Raw genomic sequence first — 20,484 nt, 5'->3', positions numbered from 1 at the left:
CAGACAGTTCAAAGCTGCCTGTCAGTCAGCCTTCTGTACAGATTCACCACTGGAGCTCCTGAGGCTTTTCATTGCATACATCACTAACTGAGGGGCTCAGAGACAAAGACAGAGAAAAAAACGGCCCACTTATTTATGGATTACTCCGCCACTGCTGCTCCTTTTCAGGGTCCCAAACTATGCGCGACCGAGTGGGGAATGACACAGCGCACGAATACAGCAATAACGGGCAAGAGGGCGTTCTCTACTGTGATTATGGGTGAGACGGTGATGCAATAGGCGCAAGGCACAGCACCAAAATACCCATAATCATAGTAAAGAACATCCTAACATTTAGGATACATATTACACATATATACACATATTACATGGCATACATGACAACAAAAAACAGAAGAAAACAAGGAAAATCACCAACTAGCTCTCTCGCTGCCACAACAGTTGGCATAGTAACCAATAGAGCATGATTGACTTTTTTGGCTAGCAACAATAATACTTAACATATCTGTTACAAGGCCACACTGATGGTCAGTTGTGACCAAGGAGCTGCCTTGTTACTGGAGTTACACAGAAACATCTTGTTTCTGGAAGACGTTTGAATAGATTTTTTTCTATTAAATTTCTATTGCTTACCACCAGGGGCAAAATACTTTTGAGAAATTTGGGACTCATGTCATCACCCAAGACAAGATCAAGTCAAGATCAAGACCATGAGCATGTGATTTTCAGGCCAAAAAACTACAAGACTGCTTCATGCTATTATTGTTGGTAGGGAACCTTTACTATGTGTCCACCACCTGCTAATTTTTTATTTTAAGACATTAGTATAATTACTGTTAATAAACTAGACCATCACCAAGAAGATTGTCAGCCTCTATCGGCCTCTACACTGAATTTTACACTGTGTGCTCCTGGGTCGGATTTCATGGAAAATCTGCTGGATTTCTTTACGGCACAAAGGCAGAGGAAGACAGGAGGAGGGTGCTGCTCTTTCAGATGGAGCTAGAGCTTTCAGAGTATCTTCCAGTGGCAGATGGTGGAACAAGTGAAAGGAAAAATGACCTCCAACATGCTCATGCTCTTCAGTTGGGCAAAAGAAAAAACCTTTGACCAAAGAAGCAACATCCTCTATGTGAAAGGAATCAAGAGGGTTTATGGAAAATGTGGTCTTAGTTTTGAGAAACACTAACACTACAATAACAAGCATAAGATAGAGGCCACCAATCGTCCCGACCGTGGGCTAATTTTTTTTACAGTAATTATATGAAGATCACAATTAATTTCACTATGATTAGACAATAGACTTGCCTTTTTGACCACTTCTAAATTGTTTCTTATACTACAGTATGTGCAGCTCCATTCTCCAAAAGAACAAGTCCTTTCTCTGCTAACTCTGTGGCAGGAGAGGTGAGGTAACCATAGTAACGGGCTACTTACGATAGGACCGGAGGAACCCTGAGGGCCTTCTCCTCCCTTTAAGCCAGCTGGACCCTGAAAGCAAAGGACAGACGAGGGTTAGATCTCACTCACTGCGGGCCGCTGCTCAATGCCATTCAAAGAGCAGTAATCACAGCTGTCAAATGGGCTCTTAAATGTTAAAGTGTGCGTGCGTGTCTCTGTGTGTATGTGTGTGTGTGTGTGTGTGTGTTTATGCATCTGTGTGAGTGTGTGTGTCTGCGCACCTATGTATCGAGGGCTTGGAGCCAAATGGGCGTAACTGGCATTTTGGGTGAAAATGAGTACAAATAAAGTAAAAGCTCTTGTCTATTTAGTAATGTAAGTATCCCTTTATCTGTGTATTTATGTGATGACATTATCATTATTTCCAACAGTTGATCAAAGTTAGGTCTTTTTTTTTTTGTTGTGGCTGTCCTGTAAAATTTGCCAAACGCTATTTACACCCCTTTGGCTTCAAGCGCTAAGTATGCGCTTGTGTGTGATTTCACATGCCTGAGAATGTGTGGGCCGTACCGGTGTGTTCTGATCTATTGACAGGTTGTATAATACGCATCGTTAATCTTGCAAGACCTCTTTAAATTACACCTCATTATTGAGCCACCACTAGAGGTCTAAGGCCCCCAGTGGGCCAGAAGCTCAGGTGGAGTCCATCTATCTCCGGCCGCCTGTCATCTCCTCTAGACCGCAGCCTTTGAATGGCAGGGCCTGTGCTGAATCATAGCACCAGGAGCTAAGGTGGCATATGGAAAATGCTGTTCGCCAGAGGCAGTAAAGACTTTCATTATAATAACTAATTTACAGGCTCCGACAGAGCCAGGGGGTGCGGAAGCTGCCAAGCAGGCTCCTCACCGCCGAGGCTTCCACATTTCACCACGGTGCATTAGAAGGCTGGAAGGATCCCACTTGCCGGGCACACAAAAAGTTATTTATTGGCTCATATATCGCTACTGTGCCTTTCCCCAAGTCTGAGAGATGGGATGAAGTGTGTGTGTGTATGTGTGTATCTGTGTGTGAGTGCATGCCCATCCAAAAAAGAACAATAAATTGTGTGTGTGTGTGTGTGTGTGCTCGCTTGTGGAATGTGTGTGTGTGTGTGTGTTTGCATAAGTGCCTGCACCTTCAACAGAGAGACAGAGAGAGACTATCTGTGTATGTTTTTACAATGCGTGTGTTATGTTAGTATGTATGGTGTGTCTGTGCAAGTGAGTGGATGGGATGCATGTTTAGGAGCGAGTGAGAAGCTGTGTGTGTTCGCTTGTGCAGAGTGTGTGTGTGTGTGTATGTGTGTGATATGAAGAGAAGGTCATCCCTCTCCACACATGGGACAAACACATAATGGCGGTAATAAGTCTCGGCAGTGCTGTCGTGTGCTCTCTTAATGGTCAGCCTTGAAATGGGGGTTCAGCCACCGTCCCATAAGCCGATCCTCTACCAGCCATTCTCTGTCACCTTGAACTCACACTCACCCGCGCTCGCTGCCTTTTGTCTGGAGCGAGGGCCGTCCGGGCGGCTCAGCAGGCTAAGGCGCGTACAATATACTCACTAAGACATGGGTTTGAATCATGGGCTTTGCTGCGTGCCCTCCCCACGCTCTTTCTCGCTCCCATCTTGCCTTTCTCTCTCCATTATTCACTATCAAAACGGTAGAAACTCTGCACAAGTAATTGTTAAAAAGAACCTGCAACTAGTGTACTTCTATCTTGTAATGTTATGGGTCTAATAAGATGAATGAACAGCCTCTAAAATGCATAGGCTCTAGGCGATGTACTGAGGCATTTGACTAGTTAACATACACTGCCAGTCAAAAGTTTGGACACACCTGATTGAATGTACTATGTTTTTTATTATCTTATAGCCATTTTCATCTAAAGGCTTATGCTTGAATGCTTGAAATTTGCGTTTTAGATAAATATAAATAAATAAACTTTCCAAAGTTTTTGCCTTTCCATCAAGGCAAAAAGCGGCTACTATAAAGGTAGTTTTGATTTGTTTAACACTGTTTTGGACAATGCATAATTCCTTTTGTGTTATTTCATAGTTTTGATGTCTTTACTATTATTATACAATGTGAAAAATAGGAAAAATAAGGAAAAATGCGTGTGTCCAAACATCTGTAATGCATCATCAGGAGCAAACATAATGAGAGGCTACTGTGTCTGTTGAAAGATCTCAATGTCATTCAGCAAAATAGATCCAAATGTTTACACAGAGGTGTCATTCATGCAAATTGGATTCAACCTTGCTGAAATAAATGATGATAAAACATGGCAATATGGTGGCCATCAGTATTTCAGTCATCTCTTATACTCCTATCCGAGCCAGTTCTACAATGACCACACCTTTCAGTCACTGCCAAGGCTGCCATTTGGTTTAACAGCAGGTAGTTAGCCTGGTAATTGGGGTTTTAGAGCGGTGCTAAATTCAACAGGGTGTGGGATGATGACACACATCTTTGTGCACAAGTGAGTTTGTGTGTATGTGTGTGCCTACGCTGTGTGTGGGTGGTCTGTGCGTATGTGTGTGTGTGTGTCTGCATGTGTCTCTGTGTGTGTGTTACCATGGCCCCTGGAAGACCTCTTGCTCCTGAGAAGCCCCTCAGGCCAGCAGGGCCCGCCTTCCCACCAGGACCTTGGGGACCTGGGTCGCCCTACAGAGGGAGACAAAAACATCAGCTTTATCTGACATCCAGATACCCCATCATGTTAATTAAACGCTGAATTGCTTTTGGTCAAAATAATGACCAAAGTTGAATGTGTGAAAGTGGCAGCAGAAAGTCAGAGAAAGAACAATTAAAACAATTGATCCATTGTATCAAACTTTAAATTATCTCTCATTATATGGGAACAACAGCCAGTGATTAACAAGTGGTGGCAAAGGAAGAAGTCAAAGGCAGAAAAAAAGGCAACCAAGTCAAGTGTTTGTTTGTGGAACCCTTGTGCTAAACACAATCACTCCAATATTATAGTATATGAAATTGCTTTGAATAACTCAATCACAAGCCAAGACATCCGGTTCCTGACTATATTATAATGTGTTACATTATCGGCAATTCAATGGAAGTGCAATTACATTACAAATAAAAAAAATGTATATAATAGCTTAAAAAGGCTTTTTACAAGGCAAATACACACTCTGACTTAAGTTGTTCAAAAAACACCAAGGACACCAACCAAAAGGACCAAAACTAAAAAAGACTAAATAAATCGCCTTCATTAGTTTGTCATTTGACATTTAAGAATTTAAAATGACTATGGTGAATCAGTTAAACAGTTGTACCTTCAAGGATAAAAACAAAAAAGTCAGTAACTTATTTCCTCTGTGGTCCTCTAACATACAATATAGGGAAAACATTGGATGGTACGTGCATGATGAGCAAAAAACACTGTACAATAAATGCTCATGATCTGGGCATTTTACTTTCGTAGTGTACGCTGGCCAGGTCAAAATAAAGTGGGGCCAGTTTACCTTTCCACCTTCTTTTCCGGCAGCTCCAGGTAGACCTTGCTCACCAGGTGGACCAGGGGAGCCTGGGTGTCCTCTCTCTCCGCTGGGTCCTGTCTCTCCAGTAGGACCCTGTCAGGAACAACAGAGAGACATTAAGGTCAATGTGCTATGAAAATATGGTTTCCACATAGACCTGGGTATTGTTGGAGATTTTCCGCTACCAATAGTGGTTTTGATCTTCTCCAATTTGATACCGGTTCGCAAATGATACATTTTTTTGGATACCTTTCCATACTGAATGAACGTCTTTATGTGATAGTAAGTATAGAGTAAAATCTTTTCTGCACCTTTTTTTAAAATTCGAGGTCCACACTTGATGGATCTTTGAAAAAAGTCCAGAAATAAGCAGAAAACTAAGAGATCTCACTGAAAGCATCCAAAATTTTTAAGCTTTTCAGTACCTTCCGATCCCGTGCGATGCCTTAAAATCGTTCCGATACCAAAAATCTGTGCAAATGGGCAGTTTTTCTGTACCCAGCTGTAGTTACATACTTCTAATCTCAAAACACCTCATCAACAGACACAGAATATGGGCACAATACACGTGGAAGTTGACGATAGTAGTGTAGTACTAATGTAAATCTACCTGAGGTCCGACCACACCTCCAGGTCCTGGGGGTCCCGTCTTTCCTTGGAAGCCCTGAAGGGGAAAACAGAGAAGTTGAATGTCAACAGGTAGAGTAATACAGTATGTAAAGTCTACTGTCTATTGTGTGTCTTGCATTGTCGCTTTGCATCGTATGTGCGGCCCAGCCTTCCCCTGTGCCATGTATCAGTATGTCCTGTTGTTGTGATTCTTTCCAGCTCTTGTTTCGCACATTAACAGTTCTGGTTATATAGAGCAATATACCTCCCGATGATTGCCCAAGTCATTATGGAAGCATCTTGAACATCCAGTGCACGAATGATAACAGAACTGGATCAATAGTTCATAACAGTTAGCATTGATTTTAACCCGTCTGGAGTACCAGTTGGGTGGAGTTTACCCCACAAGGACAAATCAAAGGGTTTCCTGTGATTTTCTATGCATTCTGGCAGTAATTGTAGCAATTTATAAAAAGTATAGGGAAACACTTATTGATTTAGATTTGCTTCATTATCTCAGACGCATGCCTGCCCAGTATATTCTTTCTAAAGGTAGACACCCATTGGTCAGAAACATGCATAATACCATACCATACAAGGGTCTTCGAAGACTGGTGGTTCTGTGATCAGTTGTGGCTAAATTTGCAAATCCTCATTCATTTTGGTTGAAATTTGTGCCCATGAAAATGTTTGTGCTGCTTTAAGGAATTAACCGTCATACTCTGGTCTCTGTGGTATTATTATGTGCACATTCCATATCGCTGTTGTCATTTGAAAACCACATAACTCCAATTTTGGGGATGTTCATGCTTTTACTTCAGCTGTAGGATTACATGATGAGGTTGAGGAACTCCTCCGACCTCTTGGGCTTATGAAACACTTTTAAAATCCACTGGATAAACTCAAAAAAACACGGCCACCAAGCTAGAAAGCAGGCTGTTTTTCTTAGCTCCTGAAAAGTTGACATTTTGGAGATAGAATTTTTTCACCCGACAGTGATGATATTCTGCTGTGCTTCACTTTCACCTTCAAGGACAACATTTGTATGCTATTTCAGCTTTCTTCAGCCTTTAGTATTATATGTATAGCCTATCTTACGGGGAGGGCGCTAGACGGAGTGGGTAGTGAGTGGGCGTTGATACATGATGTTCAGGGTCAAATGGCATGACGCTATCCGTCCATGGACTCACCGTCTCTCCTCTCTGTCCTGGGTGACCGGGCAGCCCATCCTTCCCTGGTGGGCCCTGGGGGTGAACAGATAGACAGATAATAAAAAACAAGACGTCAGGGCATAGCTGCGCATTAATATTTGAAAAGTTAACATCGCTAACTCACAGACAGACTGGCAGCAGCTACTTACGTTGGGTCCTTTGGGTCCGGGGAAGCCGACAGGTCCCTGCGGTCCTTGAGGTCCCTTGAGTGAAAAGAAAATGAATAGATTTAATGAATAAAAAGAAATACATGCTGGAACTGCATAACGATAGTAAAACAAGAGATACAATGGAGGGTAAATCCACCTAATCTCAGTTTACCAACCTGTATAATTGAGAAATATTGTATCCACCTTTTCATTATTTTGCATTATAGTAAGTATTTGCCTGATGTAAATGATATGAAACAGAGTCTCTTCAATAAAATGAAACAAAAACACATTTATAATAGTTTATTTGAGGTTAATTACCTAATGGTGATCACCAACTGGAGTACATAGTTTACCGCCCTTTTCATGTACCACAAGACATCACTGTCTAAAACCTCTCACTCACTTTGGGATCAATTTTAAGTGCCGAGCGCCTGATATATAGTCAAACTGTTGTTACTGACTCTCATTGATATACAAAGTAAGAAACCTCAAACCTCCAAAAGTACAAGAGTCACTGATCAGAACAGACTGTGGTGCTCACCCTCTCTCCTGGCCCACCGGGAGGTCCGTCATTGCCTGAAGTACCCTGAGGAAATCGAAATGAATAGGAAATGAATTTAGACTTTTTAGTATATAGAGTGTCACAATAGTCAGAGTGGGCAGTCATATCCAAACTTCCTGAATAAACTTCCTGAATATGATAGTTCTGACATGTCCATATTAGCCAAAACATGGAGGCAAACAGTATGAACACCTCTCCCTGTTTACTGCTGTGTTTAATTGTTTCTCTATGTTCCATTTATGCATGGGATATTCAGAATATTGTCTCTATTCATGTATACCGGGATATTTCTGATTTGGATATGAAAATACACTACCAATCAAAAGTGTGGACACACCACATTTTTCTTTATTTTTACTATTTTTCACATTTTAGAATAATAGTAAAGACATCAAAACTATGAAATAACACAAATGGAATTATGCAGTGACCACAAATGTGGTCACTGCATAAATGTCAAAACTATCTTATATTTTAGATTATTTAATTAGCTGCCCTTTGCCTTGATGGAAAGGCAAAGGCTTTGGAAAGAAATTCATACATAGGCATCAGTTTTTCAACTATTTATATTTGTCTAAGAAACAAATTTCAAGCATTTAAGCAGAAGCCTTTAAATCAAAATGGCTTTAAGAGAATGAAAAACATAGTACATTCAACCAGGTGTGTCCAAACTTTTGACTGGTAGTGTATGAGCTAGTATCTGGAATATTCTGTGCATGTAAACACACTCATTATCATCAGCCCCACTGTTATAAATGGCCGAGTTCCTGATCCTTACCTTTGCACCTGGTTTTCCTGTTGGTCCTCTGGCACCACGCCCACCACGTGGACCCTGTATATAAAGCAATACAGTAACAGTCAGTAAAACATATTCCATTCTCTGTATTATGTTCTTTATTATTCAAAAAAACCCCAAAGAAATACAACTGTGTAAAGGACAGGTAATCGAAGTCTACTGCATCCCCTTCCCCTCCCTTCAATCCTCAACTCAGTTCACATGTTCACCCCGTCAAAAAGACAAGAAAATAAAGCCTGTACACAACCATACAAAGGGAAGGGGATTTCATTTGAAAACAATAAATCATTTATGTGGAAAGTTCGGCATGAGTTGGCAGACAGCTGAATTGCCTACCGTTGGGCCGCGTTGCCCTCTAGGGCCAGATTTGCCAGCGATTCCCTGTGAAAGAAAAAAAAAAGAATAGTTGATTTAGGACAAAATCATTCCTTGTAGCATCAACCACTTTTGATAAATAACAAATACAGTGTTTTTCTCTTTTCAGAAGTCTAAGCTCAGGCCATTCTATTATAAGAAACACACTCGAACACATCAGAGCGGACGCCTACGCTGAGGGGGTTTGAGCCTGGGATGAAATAGAACCATCCGGAACATCTTTGGGCGAAAATAAATAATCAAATTCCTGCAGTAAGTGGTTACCCAGAGGCACTTGACAGCTTGAACTACCTGTCAGTTCTGGCATGCCGGGTCCAGGGGTGTCTGCCTCTCAATGTCTGTCTGAGAGCGGAGAACAGCTTGTCTCGTCAATAATAACCCGCTCTCCATCCCTTCTCCTCCTCCCTCTCATCCCTCCTTCCATAACCTCTCTCTCTCTACTGGACCACTTGACGTGCTGCACTGAAAGGCCTTGAGAGATGCTGTTGTGAGCCCCCTGACCCAACTTTCAAAATAACCAATACTCATGTGGATGCTTTCTTTCTTTTTTTCTTTTTTTTGCTTGCGTCAATTCCACTTGACCGAGTTGTGCTTCGATAGTCGACACGGTCTCTAACTTTCTGTTAATTCGGCCATGCTCTTGAGACTTCAAAAGCCCACTGTGACTGAGCAAATGTGTCTTTAATAGCAGGGAGAAGAATAATGAACGGTGGCTCACCCTGGTGCCCTTCTCTCCATTTGCTCCTGGGAATCCGTTGAAGCCATTGGACCCCTGCAAGAGAGAGAGAGACAGAGAGACAGAGAAACAGAAAGAAACAGACAAAGCGAGATATATTTAGAGATGGTTAGAGTTGGGGTTAGAAAACAATATTTGTCTACCATAGTCTCTGTCCAATAACATCATCACAGAGGCTATGAAGACTTTTGCACTTCAATGACCAAGGGTAATTAATGCAGAAACTGAGAACTCCTCCCATAAGTAACACCAACATTCATCTAATTGGTAAACCCTACAGAGATGCCAGGCGATCGTTTCTCATCATCGGACTAGTGTAAATTCTGTGGGTTCCTATTGATAAATGGGTACCTTGTTTTCATTCGAATGCTTCGAAGGAACCCAAGGGAAAATCTCCTCCTAGCCACTTAGAGACTTTCTGACACACAGACGGACAGTAGCGCCCTTAGCTTGTTAGCACACTTAGGAAGCAAACTAGGAAGATAAATGAGGCGGTGGGAGCAAATAAAGACAAGGGATTGGAAAACAGAAGATCCCCTCTGATACCCATCAGCAATTTAGTTTTTGGGCTTTCAAACGCTGTGCCCTCTGATAGTGACGAGGGTGCCAGTCAAACAAACAGCCCCGACCGAGGGACAAAGTAGGAGGGCAATCACTGTTGGATGGATAAAAGAGAGAGTGCCAAGCAGCTTACCAAACACGGCCTCACTTTATGCAGCAGTAGTCAGGAGAAATACATATTTAGACAATTAAAGTTAAATGTCTCTACATTTCAACAACACAACAAGCTCATGTGCATGCATGTTTGTATGTGTTTGCAACATTTTATGGGCGTGTGATGCAATGTGAATCTGTAATGCTCAGTGCTACTTGCATGCATATGTATATTGTGTATCATGACTGTGCAGTATAAGCAAGGGTATCACAACACGGCGGCGTGGGCAGAATGGCAAGAGGTAAACAGACCAACATTGTGGAGACAGCAGGAAGGAAAGATCTATGCTGCTTAATTGGTTTTTCACAGAGCTGCAGTTATGGTAAACCGAACGGAGAGCCGATACTGGACAAGCCTGACTTGCGCCGCAGAGATAAGACAGTCCACTGGAGCTATTGCAAATGGCATCCAGAATTAACAGTGTGGGAAAGCTGTTAACAGAGAGCGATGGGGCGCAGCAGCCAAAAACACAGCCAGAGGAGGGATTCACGCACAGGTTGATCCAGAGGGATAAAAGCTGGAAACGGGCCAGGTTTTTGACCCTGTACCATTTACTGATAGGACACTGTGACATCTATAACCCTGATGATACTGTGCATGTTTGAACATCAGAGATCACAGCTAGTTTTTGTTGAACATCCATTACGTTAACACACAGTAAAAAGCAAAGTCTCAATGGGGGGTTAATTTCAAATAAATATCCGTAAAATTATAGAGGTTATCGTTTGTGAAAGTTTCAGCATTTTGTTTGCCATTTTGTTTGCTCAGAAAGCACTACAGTTTAACTTTAGTGCTAAGAGTCATCCCATAAGAGCAGGTGTCACTTTTCTCAAATGCTGGATATCTCATTTTAGAAAACAAAACTCTTCAAATGTACCACAGAGGAAGGAAGCCGTGACACTCTGTATACCATGGCAGAGTTGAAATGCCTTTTATTGTTGCCTCTGTCTTTTTAAGCATCTAAACTCTGAAAAGTTGAGTCGATCCTGAACTCCAGTGAGCACCTTTATGGCCAACATTTTTTTAAAATAATATCTGGACATAAAGCAAGAAGGCACAGCGGTATCCTCTGTCATCTTGCAGTAACAACAGTTACTACAAGACTACCATCACTATTATTATACCCTCATTCTCCATGTGAACACTTTTATTCCAAAAATACTGACTATTTGAAGGAAGTGACACCAATTAGCTATGTTTTTAAGAATAGAATCAACTGTGTTTTTGAAATACTGAGTGACGAATTCCAGGCAGACGAGCAGCATTTTGAAATGAAAACCCCTCGTCTCTGTTCCCCTGTGCCTCTCTCAATTTGTCCAGGTCTCTCATTAACTTGTGCTTCCACTCTCAACTCAGATCCTGCTGACTTTCAGACAGCAGAGCAGAGACTTGCCTATCTGGATGTTGTGAGAGTGGGTGTATCTGACCCATCATATCAGTGCCAAGCTGCCAGTGCTGACAGCAGCAGAGAGGAACCAGCTGCAGCAGCACATCTTGATAGTGGAGCGGTGGCACAATGGTCAGGGCTACAGTGCAAGGAATGCCAGAATGTTAAATGATGTCTAGAAGAGGCTGAGGTAAGGAGGGAGGACAGCTGATGACTCTAGCAGATGACCCTGCCACTGGGGCTCCCTATGAGGCGAGTGGCCATAGAAGGTGCCTGCCTTGCCTTAGTCAGCAAATTTTTAGGAAAGCACGTGCAAGCGTGTTCTCAAGTTGGGATGTGGGTGGATGTGAGAATGCGATCACAAACAAACCTGGATAGAAAGATACACACACATTGGGAGAAAAACACATGCAAACGGGCACATACACTGTAGCAGCCAGAAATAAGCCTGCTGTACTTTCGAAACATTGTTTAGTTGCAGTAACAGACTCGTCACCTTGTTTTACTGAGACGGAGTTACAGCAACATGTATTGAGTTCTACTCCCACTCTATCTCCTGACTAGTAGATTTAAGTATCTTCAGTATATGAATCTACACATGTATGTTTAGAGAATATAGTGCTGTGGAGACTAAGCATTGTATGGTTCACAAGCATAGTTGAATAAAGCAGTACATGTGAAAATTCAAATCATGCTGTCGTCTCTGGCTCTGTCAAGCTGTCTGAGAGCATTATGCTAAAGCTAATATAAGCCAAGACACGACCAAGCGCGTTACAACATGCACATATACACATACACATTAATGTGCACTCATACACACACGGGCACATATGAGTGTGTCTGCACATACTCATATACACACACACACACATAGATTCTCCCTGGGTGGCAGGGTCATGTAGTGAGTACGGAGATCATCCTTGAACCGTAAAAAACACGGGTTCAATGAATCCCTACCAGGCCCAGGGCTGCTGGTGTGTAGCTGACCCTGACCTCTGACCTCCCTGTGGAGGTAGGGGGTGGTGGGCAAGCAAAAAGAGTATCTCTCTACGGGGATCAACAGAAAATCACATTATTATTCTCATAACATACCTTGGGGCCTTGTCTTCCAGGGTATCCAGGCAATCCAGGGACACCAAGTTTCCCCTAAACAAAAGAGAGCAAAGCAAAACAGAAGAAAAGACGTCAAATTCTCACTGTGTCACCAGAGACTTCTCTCGAGTCAGCAGTAAAACTCACAGCAGTATTGTAAAAAGAAATAAACTTAGAACCATAAAGTTTGAGTTCTGGTGTGGGACGATTTTTGAACACCGTGTTTATGAACATGACATCATCTCTGTGGAGTTGTTTTTTTTAATTTTTTTTTTACACTTTTCATTGCAATGTGACTTCACTTTGGTCCTTCTGGTCTCGGATGGTCTGTGGTCAGTAAGAAGTACACAGGATCTGATGTAACTGTCCTTTGTGCTATTAAACTGGGGTGGCCGCCTACATAGGAACTTGACTTATAAATCACTGTGGAAGAGGGTGTCAACTAAAGGCCTAACCAAAGACCAGAAGTATAGTATTGGTATAGCAGTAGTATTAAGTAGTAGAACTAAATTTGAGTTTCTATTTGGGATTAGTTTGGCTGTATACCAATTGTTAAATTAATCTGAAGTAAAAAAAAACTTGCCATTGAAATACAGAGCTGCTAGAAGTCCTTTATTTACCACAAGTCTCCCTTATTATATTTTTCCTTATTGCTTTTCAGTGGGTCAGTAGAGAACATTGGTCAAAAAGGGAACCCTCATATATTTTCACAATTAAAGTGTTGGCAGGTACGGCTAAGTTACCTTCTCGCCGGCCGATCCTATGGGACCAGATTCACCGTTGGGACCCGACTTGCCCTTGGGGCCCTCGGGTCCGTCCTCTCCTCTGGGTCCCAGCACGCCGCCCTCACCCTGGACACAAACAAAAGCCACTTACTTCAATCTTATTTCCTTTCTTATCAGTATCGCTCTCTAAAGCATGTGCATGGTGAAGTGCAACAACTATATTCTCTTTAGAGATGAGGACTCACCTTGTCACCCTTCAGACCCATGTCACCTTTGAAGCCAGGGAATCCATCTTCTCCCTAGAGATGAAGGGGGAACATATCGTCTTTGATTAGGGCTGATCAAAGGACTGAGCGCTTCATACAGCATAACAAAGGCCAATCTGACACATATCAGTTTAAGAGTTCGTACCGAAAATACTTCAAATGGCAAGTATGGGGAATTCTTTGATGATTGATATTTTATGTGAAGAAATAATAATGGAAAGTTAGTGTTGCTGTTTTAATACTAGTAGAAGTGTGAGAACTCTATGAGGACTCATTAGAAAAGATTAATACTGACACCTGGTGGCGACTTAAATGAACTCTGCAGCACTACTACACAAGATTTTGAAGTGTAACAATTTTATCTATCTATTTGTCTTGTTACCTATGTCTTATAAATATATATTTTGATTAAAAAGTACATGAAGTGTACTTATTATAACATTTGATTTGAAGAATAATGGGCAAAACATCACTGAAGATGCTACCTGATGGGTCAAAACACTATGTCATTCTACTGACATCTGCTGGTCCAGAGTCAGAATGCAGTTTTAAAACTTTTCCAGGGCGCTGCCATGGTGCCTGACAGCTGTGTTCTCTATAAATGACATACTGATGCCAATTTTCTGACATACTTTCTACACCTGAAACCAGTAACATATTACAGCATATTACAACATTTCCTGAATATATAATCTACACTGTAACTTTGGGTTTGGTAAAATCTATGTGCCCGATGAGAGTTTGAGACAGAAATAACACAGTAAAATATTTTTTAACAACCGTGTTCAGTATATTTCAGGTAATGTCTGAACAGCTTCCCTTTCCTGCAGATTCAGTGGAAAATCTATCAAGATGCATGAAGGCACCAACAGGCTTAAGAAGTTCACCTTCACCGACCAAAGAAAACAATGGCAACAGGTCAGTCTCCACTGAAATTGCCCTACAAACAGCCTCATTCTAGCTTAATGTTCTACACTCCATTACAGCTCAGTGGCATGAGGCCTTCACTGCTGTTCTGATGGGCTTTTAAGAGGTTTTCCACTTGCTAGATTCAAAGGAAGCCTCATTTAAGAAGGAATTACAACTATGAAGGGGCCATTTTTAGAGGAGTGACATCTGTCAGCCATGTTGAGGAAGATCAGGAGACTGGAGAGGTGTTTACCTTTTCTCCCTTGCCACCTTTAAGTCCTCTGATGCCCTCGGCACCCTGGAAAAAGGGAAAAAATAGAGTCAGGAAGAAAGTCTGGGGGGAAAATGGGAAATTATCATGGCAGAACAGTATGACTAAGATAGTTTACCTTCACACCGCGGGGCCCAGGGTAACCAATGGATCCCATAGGACCAGGAGCACCCTGAAAGGTAGAATAAAAGCAATGTTATGTAATTGTGTGAAGTGAGCATTAGTGTGTAGCATCTCTACTGTATTAGATAGTATGCAGTGGAGAATGGCAGGGAAGATAAAACGCCAAAGGTTACAAGCCAAATTCAAATCCAAACCAATCCACCTCAGTCCACTGGGCCACTAAGGCACCTGATTTTAAGGTCTTTAATTAACAACTAATTATAGATTCTATGAATGTTCTAATTTCACATTTTATTTTATTTTATGCATATATAATTGGAAGAACTTTTTATGATCAGCATGTCTCAAGATAAGGGACTTTACTGTACTTTAACTCATGAGCTAACATTTTTATATCTCTATCCAGACCTGTTTAAAATACAATTTGTAATTACTTTTCATGGTTTGCTTTATATTTTCCTTCTTTGGTGCCAGATCGGTGTGGTTACCACATAGGACAACACAATGAGTGCCACAAAGTGTAGACAATCACAAGAAAACAATATGTGCCACTCAATTTAGTATACTTTGACAACTTACCCGATGCAATCTGAATTGTGTGGATGTGTTAAACCTCACCAATCTGGTATGTCATGGAGGCTCAGCAAACACTATTTTTTGCTAAATTATTTGCAGACTTTTTCTATGTATTGACACATTTGATGAATCTGTGAGAATTAAGGAGATATATCACCCTAAAAAGCAAAATGATTTAATTGATACAACTTACAAGTCCTCCTTTCTCCCCTGCAGGACCTTCTTTGCCTGGGTGACCCTATAAAAGAAGTCATATATTCAGTTTATCAGCGGTTCAACACCTTGTCATTTGGCATTTTGACTTAATGACTGTCATGCATGTCAGGAACCAGGAAGTGTTAACTCACAGGAGGACCATCAGCACCAGCCAGGCCGGCCAAACCTTGTTTACCTTGAGGTCCCTACAGAGAGAAACAGAGAGAGAGAAACAGAGAGAGAGAAACAGAGAGAGAGAGAGAGAGAGAGAGAGAGAGAGGGAGGGAGAGAGATGCATTCCTCATTGTCTGTACCCGTAATATCAGTTTGAAGATTGTCAAATCTTGTTTGAAGTTTGAAAAGCATCCACAAAACCACTGACAAAATACTTTCAGTGAGACAATGTAAGTGCTTGTGCAGGAGTGGCCGTAGGGTTGCATGTATAATGTGTGTGTGTATGTGTGTGTGTGTGTCCATCCCTGTGTGTGTGTGTGTGTGTTTGTCTTCCGTGTGCAGAGAGCCAATAAAGGCCTATAGCTTGGAGAGCAGGGTATCTGCTGAATCACTTATGAGGGCTTGACTGAAAAATCCACTTATTGGGGAGACAGAGTCGGGGTGGGGGGGACTGAGTGGGTGCGTGGGTTCGCTCTCACACTTACTTTTTCACCGGGCGGCCCGATCGGACCTTGAGGACCAACGAGACCCTGAAAGCCAATGGAGAATAGATCAGTTATTAGACCAGTCCGCCAAATTCAGTTCAGGTCTTTTTCCAAAACTAGTCTTACAGGATATTCAAAATGAAGTGGTACATTTGGGGGAAAAGAGCATCTGCTATTTCAGTTTGGGCAAGCCAATATCTCATTTTCATCGTGTACTGCATTTGTAATTCGCTTATTTTGTAATTTGTTCACCTTCTTCCTGACATTCACAACCACAACATTGTTTTTGTTGGTTGGCCACTTCACACCGCTCATTCAAATCTGTTCAAGCGTGTTCATTCAGCTGTGCGAAGGGAGGATCGTTCTGTTTCTTGAAACCACGCTCATTTTCAAGTCACACGTCTTATAGACTTCTCGCAAACTCGCCCCATGAAGAATAGAAAGGTATGAACGAGTTAAAGCAAGCGAGCGGTGTTATTTTTTCATCGGGCTAATGCCTTCACTGGAAGGCATGAATCTTCCACTAGCCAGGTGTGACTAAAATGAACAACATATTTATTCAACCTGTATACCATCAGGATAGGTCCTTTTACTAATACTTTCCAGTGGCATGGCGCCATCCTATCCAAGCTGTGAGCGTCAGCAGGTCTGAGAATTTTACCTGGCAGTGGTAATTTACCCCTGGCTACAACATGGGGTGTGCTGTTTTGTATTACTGATGGTTCCAAAACTGAATATTCTTCACCGAGCCATCAACTGGACAGTGAAATTGGGTTAAGCAGTATCAAATTCGTACAATATGTGTGTCATCTCAGCAGGACAGAAAGGATGTTTTTGTTTGGTAGCAGAGAGCCAGTGCTGGTGAACAACTGTAAACTCTTTGCTCTCTGTCTTGGTGTGAGACTCCCAGAGTTTTGCGGGATGCCCCACAGAGTGGCCTAGATTTGGGGAATGAAGGATGGAGAGAGGAGAAATGAAGGAGAGGGAAAGAAAAAAAAATATGGCAGGAGCTGCATGATTAAGAAAACACAAGTGCGAGCGATCATCTGAGGTCAAAGTACTCCCCATCGAACTGTAGATATGGCAAAGAGGATGGATGGAGCATGAAAAGGAGAGGGGGGGGAAGAGCAATAAAGACAGAGAGGGAGACATGAATGGAGGGAGAGGGAGCAAGAAGGAGTAACAGAGCAGAAGAGAGAGATAAACCAAGACTGACAGAGAGCGCAAGGGAGGCAGAGAGAGACATCAATAGAGATAGAGAGAGCAAGAGAGAAAGACAGAGAGAGATCTGAGAGAGAGAGAAAGAAGAGAGAGACAGGGGAGAGAGAGAGAGAGAGAGGGGAAACCTACATGTGGGCCAGGGATACCCTGTTGTCCAGCAGGCCCTGGCTCTCCTTGTGGACCCTGTATGGGACAAAAGAAAAGAAGAGAGTGTGCAAAACATTAATATTTCCTTTAGAGACACTGGATTCTATTCTATTGTATTCTATTCTATTGTATTATATTATATTCTAGTCTATTCATTTACAGTACTAAGAAACAATATTGCCAAAGCATTTGTTTATAAGTAGAGTATCTCTTTCTATGCAGATGAATATATCAAATCAAATTCAAGTATGAGTGCAATGAAAAACAAACCTGACAAAGCCAGGAGGAGAAACATTTTGTTCGCTCCATTGTACTTTAAGTATAACGGCCTCTAAATTAAACATGCTATTCCCAGGTCAGAAAAGTGGTGCTGGGCCAGGTGAAAACAATTGAGCACTGAGTGAACTGGCTTGGATGGATTCTTACATAGATTGGATGAATGGGCTTAATCCAATCTGTGTAACCATGTCAAGAATGTGAAACAAACAGAGCTTCAAATGGAGAGAAATTCAATACACTGCCTCGTGGAACAGAGCTGTCTATTTCCTGGCATTTATTTCTTATCAAAAACCTAGATCCTAAAATCTGGTGACTGGTCAAAATCTAAGCTTGGTTATGAAATACAACTCCCTCCATATACATACTGTGGGTCAATGGGTGTCGATTAGGAATAATAGGACTAACTGGAATAGTGGGTTGTTTCTTAACCCTGCTGAGATTTAGTGTGTCACAAACCAAACAAATAAAAAAAGAGGAGACCTCTGGGAAGCAGTCTGCTACAGCTGTTACAACAAACACAAAACAAATGCTTGATTCAGAGGGTTTTACGTTGACGTACAACGATTGTTAGCGGGACTTCGACTGAAATGTTCACTCTAAACGTGGGGGCTCATTAGGCGTTCCTCTAAGATCCAAATGGAGTCAATAAACACGTTTGGTTTCCTCACCAGTAAAATACCGCTAAAGGGTTCCTTAAAAAAACACCCATATGTTAGAGATTTGTGGAGGCACCCTCAGGGTTCATGAACCCTTTATGAAGGAGTTCTTCTAGGTATGGGTTCTGCTATTGATATTGCAATATTAAGAACCTTTAAAAGTTCCTCTAAGTCTTTTTATTTTTAGAGTGTAACTAGCAAATCGCCTCAAGATCAAAACTAACCTTCAAGAAAATCTCCCCGGAAGTATGTGTAATTTCTATCTGTTTTGTGTCTCTTCAATAGCTGCTTGTTTCTTTGGCTCAGTGACTCAGTGACCACAGAAAATGAGTGGGCTTGTCCAGCTGTCTTGACCAATGACCTATCACCCTCATTCAAACGTCCCACTGTGACAGTCAGAGAGCTGAACGCATGGCTGGACCATGTACAGACAGTCTTTTCCCTCTTATCCTTTACTAAAGGTCAAGAGGCCTATTCATCATGTCCTGTTCATTCAGCAGACCTTGTAGTTTCTGGCAAAACCTGCCAACTATGATAAGAGTCACCCTGCCACCATCTCCCATCTCAGATCAGCGACTGAACTATGACCTCCGCTATTGTCATGTTACACAGAGGTTGAGGGTCACTGACCTGAGATCAGCCTCAGGTCAAACGACACACTGATTGCTTGGTAGTCTTGGGAAATGTGTGAGAAATGAGTCTCTTTGTTTTTTCTCGACAATGCACTTTCTAACTTTCTCCAGATAAATATTTGAAACATGCAAAAATATTCTAGCAAGAAATTCTCACCATGTTTCCTTTGGGACCAGATTGGCCATCAAGTCCAGGAAGACCCTGTAGGGATGAGAATATGACAATGAATATTGCAAACACATGTAGCGCAGAGTGCAGGTTCTGAGGAATATTAGCATTTAGTGGTGTAAGAGTGGTACATACGCGCTGTCCTGCAGGACCTGCAGACCCTCTGGGGCCAAGCAAACCTCTAGGACCCTGTATATCAAAACAATCACAAGTTAGAGAAAATAAAGTAAAAACAATGTCTACACATCAAGGTAAAGCTGCTTATTCATGATTAGTTGTCTGATACTGTGTTTTATTTAGGAGTAGGGAGGCAATGAAGAACTGACATGATCCAAGTTCACTGAAAAACATTAGAAATGGCTTGAGCTGAGCATGTAAAATATTGACCTCATGTGGTGATATGTGGTAACTGCAGGTGCAGTTCTGGGATGGAGAATGGAAGCTGCCTCTTATCTCAACATCTTTACTAATGCGCTTAATGCCGAGCATTTACTGCCCTCTTTTATCTTATGGACAGTATGTGATGAAATGGTATGCAAATATTTGGTTAAATGAGCGATGTTATTTTGGGTATGGCAGGGGGAAAAACCATTTCTCATGTAACGCTATGGTCTATTTAATCTGAACTAGGGAAATTATGGCCATTTCTCATGAGTAACAACACATTCCCTAGTGCTTTTCTGATCTATTATCCACTCCCATTCTGGCTTGGCAAGGATGAGATTACAAACGTGATGGGCCTTGCAGGCAGGAATGTCATTACAAGAGCTGTAAAGAGAGAGGAGGGCGGGGCTCTCTGTTTAAGTAATTGTCATAATGAGTGTTGTGCAAAAGATGAGGGTATGTGGCTTAGTGTGTATGCTTGTGTGTGTGTGTGTGTGTGTGTATGTGTGTGTGTTTAGAAGCAGAAAAGGTGGGTCAGGTAATCTTCAACATGGTCTTATTTTTGACAGGTCAATTTTTGTCAGTTTTGCAAACCCGTCTCAGATTGGCATTAGGACATGATAGCAAATACACTTACGCTGTCTCCAGCCACACCTCTCTGTCCAATCTGACCATCTTCGCCCTACGGTTAGAAAAAGA

At 41.9% G+C, this 20,484-nt stretch overlaps 1 protein-coding gene across 1 annotated transcript in view; it reads right to left on the bottom strand.

Moving 5' to 3' along the window:
• Window positions 1-20,484, bottom strand: part of LOC139665332 (collagen alpha-1(XI) chain-like) — an 89,174-nt gene that overhangs the window by 29,287 nt on the left and 39,403 nt on the right. Inside the window, 22 exon segments of the mRNA XM_071544330.1 lie at window positions 1,438-1,491; window positions 4,016-4,105; window positions 4,924-5,031; window positions 5,549-5,602; window positions 6,738-6,791; window positions 6,908-6,961; window positions 7,452-7,496; window positions 8,251-8,304; window positions 8,605-8,649; window positions 9,362-9,415; window positions 12,574-12,627; window positions 13,317-13,424; window positions 13,544-13,597; window positions 14,727-14,771; window positions 14,863-14,916; window positions 15,637-15,681; window positions 15,791-15,844; window positions 16,298-16,342; window positions 17,648-17,701; window positions 19,390-19,434; window positions 19,537-19,590; window positions 20,423-20,467. Coding sequence (XP_071400431.1) covers window positions 1,438-1,491; window positions 4,016-4,105; window positions 4,924-5,031; window positions 5,549-5,602; window positions 6,738-6,791; window positions 6,908-6,961; window positions 7,452-7,496; window positions 8,251-8,304; window positions 8,605-8,649; window positions 9,362-9,415; window positions 12,574-12,627; window positions 13,317-13,424; window positions 13,544-13,597; window positions 14,727-14,771; window positions 14,863-14,916; window positions 15,637-15,681; window positions 15,791-15,844; window positions 16,298-16,342; window positions 17,648-17,701; window positions 19,390-19,434; window positions 19,537-19,590; window positions 20,423-20,467 — 1,269 coding nt within the window.

Source organism: Centroberyx affinis, unplaced genomic scaffold, assembly GCF_046629955.1.
Source record: "Centroberyx affinis isolate AG114_WGS23_722 - 3 ecotype Tasmania unplaced genomic scaffold, CSIRO-AGI_Caff_v1 ptg000246l_1, whole genome shotgun sequence".
Classification (NCBI taxonomy): domain Eukaryota; kingdom Metazoa; phylum Chordata; class Actinopteri; order Beryciformes; family Berycidae; genus Centroberyx; species Centroberyx affinis.
The sequence above is the reverse complement of the archived record's forward strand: the minus strand, read 5'-3'. Positions and strand labels throughout refer to the sequence as shown.